Source organism: Chrysochloris asiatica, unplaced genomic scaffold (assembly GCF_000296735.1).
Source record: "Chrysochloris asiatica unplaced genomic scaffold, ChrAsi1.0 scaffold00129, whole genome shotgun sequence".
Classification (NCBI taxonomy): Eukaryota; Metazoa; Chordata; class Mammalia; order Afrosoricida; family Chrysochloridae; genus Chrysochloris; species Chrysochloris asiatica.
The window spans coordinates 9,443,445-9,451,381 of NW_006408647.1; the positions used below are offsets into that span (position 1 = coordinate 9,443,445).

General features: G+C 33.6%; 1 protein-coding gene across 3 annotated transcripts in view; it reads left to right on the forward strand.

The window, feature by feature from the left end:
* Nucleotides 1-7,937, forward strand: part of TBCK (TBC1 domain containing kinase) — a 343,431-nt gene that overhangs the window by 85,345 nt on the left and 250,149 nt on the right. For all 3 annotated transcript variants that reach the window (XM_006869331.1, XM_006869332.1, XM_006869333.1), the window contains 2 exons: nucleotides 1,607-1,745; nucleotides 3,318-3,417. In XM_006869331.1, the coding sequence (XP_006869393.1) occupies nucleotides 1,607-1,745; nucleotides 3,318-3,417 (239 nt within the window). The remainder of the gene's footprint in view (nucleotides 1-1,606; nucleotides 1,746-3,317; nucleotides 3,418-7,937) is intronic.

The following is a 7,937-nucleotide window of genomic DNA, read 5'->3' on the forward strand; positions in this document are numbered from 1 at the left end:
TATCTACAATTGTGGTGTTCTTGTGCATATGCCCTCTGTTCTTATCAGCTGGAAACTTCACTCTCCACTCTAGTCATCTGTGGCTTTGTCACTGACTCTGCTAAATTAGTTTTTAAAAAGTAAAGACAGACAAGGAAAATATATTCAATTTAAAACTGAATCTGTGTTTATATCACTAAAATAGTGTATGTTGTTGCTGTTACTAGATCTCATCAAGTTGACCATCAACTTGTGGTGAGCCCATGTGCAATGGAACAAAATGTTGCCTCATTCTACACCATCTTCTTGATTAGTTGTGAATCAGACTGTAGGGTTTTTGATGGCTGACTTTTGGGAGATAGATTGATAGGCCATTTTTTCTAGTTTGTCTTAGTTTAGAAGCTCTGCTGAAACCTGTTCAGCATTATAGCAACAGACATGTCTCCAATGACAGATAAGTGATGATTGTGCATGATGTACATTGACTGGGAATCAAACTTGGGTCTCTCACGTGGAGAAAAAAAAAATACTACCATTAAACCACCACTGTGCCTGAAATATTCTATGTTGTTGTTGGGTGCCATCAAGTTGTGTATCCAATTTTAAATTGGGGTTGTTTTTATGCGCAATTACATTTTGAGAACAACCAAAATACTCTATAGATGCAAGGATGGCGAGACTTGGTCTCACATACTTTGGACACATTACCAGGAGGCAACAGTCCTTGGAGAAGAACATCATGCTTGGTAAAGTCAAGAGTCAACAAAGAAGAGGAAGACTCCCAATGAGATACCTGTATTGGTACAGTGGCTGCAATAGTGGGTTCAAACAGCAGTTGAGAAGATGGTGCAGGGCTGGGCCTTGCTTCCTTCTGTTGTATATCAGGTCACTATGAGTCAGAACAACTGCCAGCACCTAACAGCAACACTTTAAATACATTTTTGCTCATTATATAAATAAATTACATCGTTCTTTTATCCACTTTATTTTTGAGGAATTCATTCTAGTTCTTATCATTTAACAGATTTTAACTCATATCCTTTTAATCATCAATTTAATGATAGTTTATAAAGGCATCATGTCAAATCCAAAGACACTTACCTACAATTCAGAAAAGCAAACACTTTAAAAATTAAAAAAATGGTTTTATGTTGCCTACAATTTGAGCATAAAACCTGGTAAAAATTACTTGAATGTAATTGAATCAACTGCTAGGATCATGACGTCCCCCCTCTGTTCTAATATAGTAAATGCACATAAAACCCGATGAAAAACTATTTGCAGTGCTATAGAAATTTGCAGTACTATAGAAGAGGGAATCATACTATAAACTGGAAAGTGACAAGCTGTACAAACCCTAGGGCCAAAGCTAATGCTTTATCATTGCTATTTATTATGGTTCTTCCATTTGTATTTTTATATAAATAAATACCTTATTTCTCTTTTTCTCAAACAAACTGAACATATATTAAATGAATACATCTCACTTTCTGTGCAATTTATAGTATGAAATTCCAAAGGAAACTTGCTTTGTTCTTTAGATTTTCTTGCTTCTTTTTCTATTACTATCTGATTAAATAAAAATAGGAAGTATGATAACTTTATTCTTTTAACTTTCTGTTAATAGATATCAACAGTGATTACCTGTCCGAAAGATCTATTGAAGAAGTATATTACCTTTGGTGTTTGGCCGGAGGTGACTTGGAGAAAGAGCTTGTCAACAAAGAAATCATTCGACCTAAACCCCCAGTCTGTACACTCCCTAAGTAAGGCAAAAAAATTTATCTTGGAAATAAGAATATGATAATAACATTAAAAAGCAAACCAAAGCAAAAGCAACTTAGGATTTTTTTTGTGTGTGTGTATACACATTCTAACTAAGTGGTTTTGGAAACAACTGGAAGTCAGCAATATATGCACTTAGTCAGAATTTATAATGGAAGAGTTCCTGTATATATTTTTGTTAGTTTTGAATAAGTATTATGTTTAATAAATAATTTGCTTAATGTTCTATTTAAGCTAAAGTTCGTAGGGAACATCTATCTGTCTTAACAATAGTTGTTAAAAAGATGAAAAGTGTGCAAATCAGACAAAACAGTAATATTTGGGAGACTTAATGAAACAACTAGGATTTCTAATATAAAGAATTATTTCTTATTTTGAGATATATTTATAAATGTGACCTGGTTGTATGTTTTAGAGATCACCATATATTAAGTTACTTTTGAGAAGAAATTTGCAGTATTATGTTGTTGTTGTTGTAAAGTTCTGTCGAGTCGATTCCGACACATAGCGAACCTTTAAAGGTTTCCGAGGAGCAGCTGGTGAGCTTGAACTGCCAACCTTGCAATTCATACAGCTTTGCAGTCTGACGCATTAACCCACAGCACCACACCAGGACTCCTTGCGGTACTATTGAAAAGGATATATACTGGAAAGTGACAAGCTGTACAAATCCTAGGACCAAAGTTAATGCTATAGCATTGCTATTTATAGTTCTTCATAAGCATATGAACCTGTATTTCTTGAGCATTCAACAATGCTTACAAGTTTTCATTTTAGATTTTAAGACTTAGATATATTCATTGTAGGTAGCTATAGACTCATCTGTTCATTTTTTTTCTTTTTTTCTTTACATGTTGTAGTTTTTTTAATTGAATGTTTGCATTATGCTACCACATCTTTTCTTCTTAAACTGACATTTAAATATTAACTTTATACTGCTCATACATTGACTTAAAAAGAAAATCAGAAAATAAGATGATAAAAACTTCAAGAAGAAATTGTTTAAGAGATAAGTTTTTGTTAAGTGCCATTGAGTCAGTTCTGGTGAGTTTGAACTGCTGACATTGCAGTTCAAATCAGTCTGTGGTTCTGTGCATTATCTTACAGTACCACACCAGGATATATATTCTCAAAAATGATTCTCTAAAATTTTAAATATATTTCATGCATTTCTTATTCAATACTCCTTTTCCTGAGCAGGTACCATCCGTTATGACTTTTGTTTCTTCACATTATTTTTCAGCCATATAAAGTTTCTTAGCATCACATTTCAATATTTATGAGTGTAATTTTAGCAAAGAATAGTAAATTACTCTTTTTTTCCTCATAAAATGCTTTATAGTTATATACCTTATTCATACTAAGTCATTTCTAGAAATTAAACTTGTTTGGAGAAATCTCAAGCAGCAGTTACATTTTTTATTACCATTTAGTGTGAACATTACTTTTTCCCTTTGATTAAGGGATTGATGGCAATAGCTTAGTTCTAGAAGAAAAAATAAATTATATTTTGTTTAATACTGAAAATACTTATTTTTTCCATCTCTTTTTAGCTTAGTCTTTGAAGATGGTGAGAGCTTTGGGCAAGGTCGAGATCGAAGCTCCCTTTTAGATGACACAACTGTGACATTGTCATTATGCCAGCTAAGAAATGTAAGAATGATATTTTGTAAATTTTACTTCAGATCATTGTTTATTTTCTTAATCTAATTAAAACCCTACAGGTGTAGATGAAGCTTTTATTGTTACCAGTCATACAACATATGTGAGGGTTTCTTCAGTATATTCACCCAGCAGTGGAATTGCTGGACTGTAGCATCTGCACATCTTCAACTTTAATAGATATTATCTGATGGGTCACCAAAGTGATTTTTATCAGTTTATCTTTTTACCATCATTGGATACAGCTTCTCATTTCTCCACATATTTGATAACAATTGCCATTACCTAACTTATATTTTAAAATAGATATGGAATGGTATTTCACTATAATACTAATTTTTATTTCCATCATTATTCAATGTGAGAGCAGTTACATTTGCTTATGTGTCTATAAATTGCTAGTTTATATCCTTTGCCAGTTTTCCTATTGAATACTTTTGTTATATGAAGGTGCTTAAAAATACATTTCAGATATTGATCCTTTGTTGACTTTATAACAAACTCACAGGACAGAGTAGCACTGCTCCCTAAGTGTTGAGGCTGTAAGTCTATATAAGCATTCAGCCTCATCTTTCTCTCATGAGGTGGCTGGTGTGTCAGAACTTCCAACCTTTATTTCCATTAGTAGTCCAACACTTAACCTACTGTGCCAACACTATATATTTGTGATATTTTTTCTTTAACTTTTTAATGCTATCTTTTATTGAACGTAATTTTATTAGTGTTTTTCTTTATAGTAAAAAAAAACAAACCATGTTTTTTCTAATATATTCTGCTCATTGTAAATTGTAAATTTATAAATATTAATTTATTAATATTATAGCAGTTTGTTCAAACCCACAATGAGCAGTTTGTTCAAACCCACAAACTGCTCATTGGAAACCCTATACAGAGTTGCTAAGAGTTGGAACAGATTTAATAGCACATCACAACAAGAAGATTATAAATATATTTTTCTATAATATTAAAGTTATTTTCTCTAAAACATATTAATTCTCTATCCCACCTGCAATTAATTTTTGAGTAAAGTATGAAGTAGATATCTGATATCATATTTCATCCATATGAAATAATCACTTGTCCCAGTACCATTTACTCAATAGTTTACACTTTGCTTTTTGATATATAATGTCAATTTTTTCCTCTATTAATGACTATGTTCTAGTCTGATCTGTTGATCTGTTTGATATCTTAACCAATACTACTATAATTTTATAAGACGTCTTGGCCAAAAAACAAACCCACTGCCATCCAGTGGATTTCTATTCATAACAACCCTATTTAAATAAAACTGGCCTACAGTGTTTTCAAGGTTGTATTCTTAATGGGAGTAAACTGCCACATCTTTCTTCCATGGAGTAGATAGAGGATTCGAACCACTGACCTTTTAGTTATCAGCCTGGTGCTTTAACTACTGTGCCACTAGGTCTTCTTGATACATAATTTCTATTAATGAATTTCTTTTTAATGTGCTTTCTTTTATCTCAAACCTTATTAGCTTCTATATTTTTCCATTTTCCTTCTTGCTGAAGTATATCTTAGAGACTTAATTTTATTATACAAATACATACACATCCACTAGTAAATTGGATACATTATTGTTTATGTATATACACATATGTATTATTTTCACTTGATCTTGGAAAATCGTTTCATTAGTTTTGTTGTTGTTGTTAAGTGCTGTTGAATCAGTTCCAACCCATAGTGACCCTGTATAGATAGGATTTCCAAGGAGTGACTGGTGAGCTTGAACTGCTGACCTTGCAGTTCAAACTGACTTTGCAGTCCAGTGAATTAACTCACAGTGCCACACCAAAACTCCTAACATTTAGCAATTCTAGGTTGACAGTTATTTTCTCGTAGCAGTTTGGTGATATTACTTCATTGTTTGACAGTTTTTGTTGTTGCTGTGTAGAAGCCAGCTTTATTTAATTCTACGTGTTATTTTTGAAATGAATCAAAGAGTGTGCTCTTTTTGTATGCTTCTAGAGATGTGTCTTTCTTCAAAATTCTGGGAAGTTTTTGTCCAGAAATTCAAATTAAATGCTTGTTAAAACTCCGCATTATCTTCTCTATGTCTCTTAAACACTATTTTGTATTTTTCATTTCTTTCTTTTTATGTGTTACATAAATGTGTTACATTCTGTGTAATTGCTTTATATCTGTCTTCTACTTTTCTAAGTAAACTTTCTCCTCAGCTATGGACATAAGCTCTTAACATTGATTTTTTTTCTAATTTAATAATATAATTTTATGTTTAGAAATTACACTTTGTTCTTTTAATCCTCTATATCATTAAATATATATATATTAGCTTGCTACTAAGAATTTGTCTTAATTGGATTAAGTGTACATGTTTTGAGATTTATGTCCCAAAGTTATAGTATTTAAAGTATTTAACAGTTTTATTTTTTTATCCTTTCTTATTTATTTGTGTCAAAATATACACAACAAAATATTCACTAATTCAGTATTTTTACTTGCATAATTCACTGGCACTGATTACATTTACCATTTTGTATGGCCAAATTGGCCCACCACCATTAGCATAAACTCAGTGCTTCCTAAGTAACCCTCCCACCTGCCTCCCCCATGTTCTGCTTCTATCGCGCTCCTGATAACCGCTAATCTTTGGTTTCTATGGTAGTGGATGGTGGTTGTATGCCATCAAATAAGTTCCAACTCATTGTGACCCCGTGTAGGGTTTCCAAGGCTGTAAATCTTTGTAGGAGTAGAAAGCCTCATCTTTCTCCACAGGAGCAGTTGGCAGATTCTACCTTTTAGTTAGCAGCTCAACGCCTAACCCACTACACTACCAGAGCTCCTTGGTTTCTATATATTTGCTTATTTTATTTAAATGAAATCATATGGTATTTGACGTTTCATGACTTTTGTTTTTTTATGTTCATCATATTTTTCAAGGTTCATTCATGTGTATGCATCAAGTCTTCATTTCTATTTATAGCTAATATTCCATTGTATGCACATACCACTCTTTAAAAATTCATTAATTTCTTGATGGACATTTTAGTTTGTTCCACATTTTGGTTTTGTGAAATTACTACATTTAACATTAATGTACAGATTTCTGTGTGCATTCCTGCTTTTATGTCATTTGGATATATACCCAGCATTGGGATTGCAGGGTAGCACAGTGGGTTAATGACCTGGATGCAAAGTCAGTTGGAACAATAAGTTCAGGGTTCAAGCTCACCAGTCTCTCCTCAGCAACCCTATACAGAGTCCCTATGGGTCAAAACTGACTTGACAGTTCTTGACAAAAAACAACATAGTAGTACTACGATGAACTTTTATGGAAACATTTAATTGTTTTCTACAGTAGGCACTGTAACATTTACTTACCTACCAGCAATGGTTAAGTTTCCACTCTCTATACAACCCCATAACATCTGTTGCTTTCCTTTTTAAAAAAAATTTTAGCCAGTGGCCTTCTAATAGGGGTGAGTTGATATCTCATTGTGGTTTTGGTCTGTATCTTCCTAATGGCTAATAAGCACTCCATGTGTGGCACTGTAGAATCAGCACTGGACTGTGAAATGCGTCGTTGGTGGTTCAAACCCACCACCTGTTCATTGGACACCTTATATAGCGTTGCTGTGAGTTGAAACCAACTCAGCACACTTAAGAACAATAGCTAATGACATTTGAGTGTCTTTTAATGTGCTTCTTGTCCTTGTTGGTGAAGTGTCTGCTCAAGTCCTTTGCCAGGTTTTAAAAAATTATATAGTTTGTCTTTTCATTGTAAACATCTGTTTATATATGGTGTGGTACTGTAGGTTAATGCACTGGACTGCAGAGTCAGTTTAATTCCCAAGATTGGAGATTCAAGCTCACTAGTGGCTCTTCAGAAACCTTGTGGTGGTGTTGATTGTGTGCTGTGAAGTCAATTTCGACTCATAGGGACCCTGTGTAGCATTTCCAAGGCTGTAAATCTTTACGAGAACAGAAAGCCTCATATTTCTCCCACGATACTGCTGGTAGTTTTGAACTGCTGACCTTGTGATTAGCAGCATGACTCATAACCACTACACTACCAACGCTCCTTGTACCTTGTACAGAGTCTCTAGGATCGGAACCAACTCAATGACACTTAACAGCAACAATATATATATATATATATATATATATATATATATATTTGTGTGTGTGTGTGTGTATATATATGTATGTATACATACATACACTCCAACTCATAGCAGTGCTATATATGGTTTCCAAGGAGCAGCCAACCTTGTGGTTCACAGGCTAGTGCTGATCCTACAGTGCCACAGCAGAAGCACACACACACACACACATATATTTACAGGGAGCACGGTGATTCCATATGATAAGCTGTGGACTATGAACCACAAGGTCCAGTGTTCAAGGCCACCAGCTGATCTGTGGAAGAAAGATGAGTCTTTCTGCTTCCACAAAGATTTAAAGCCTCAGAAATCCTGTACAGGGTCTCTATGAGTCTGAACTGACTTGAAGGTACTTAACAACATATA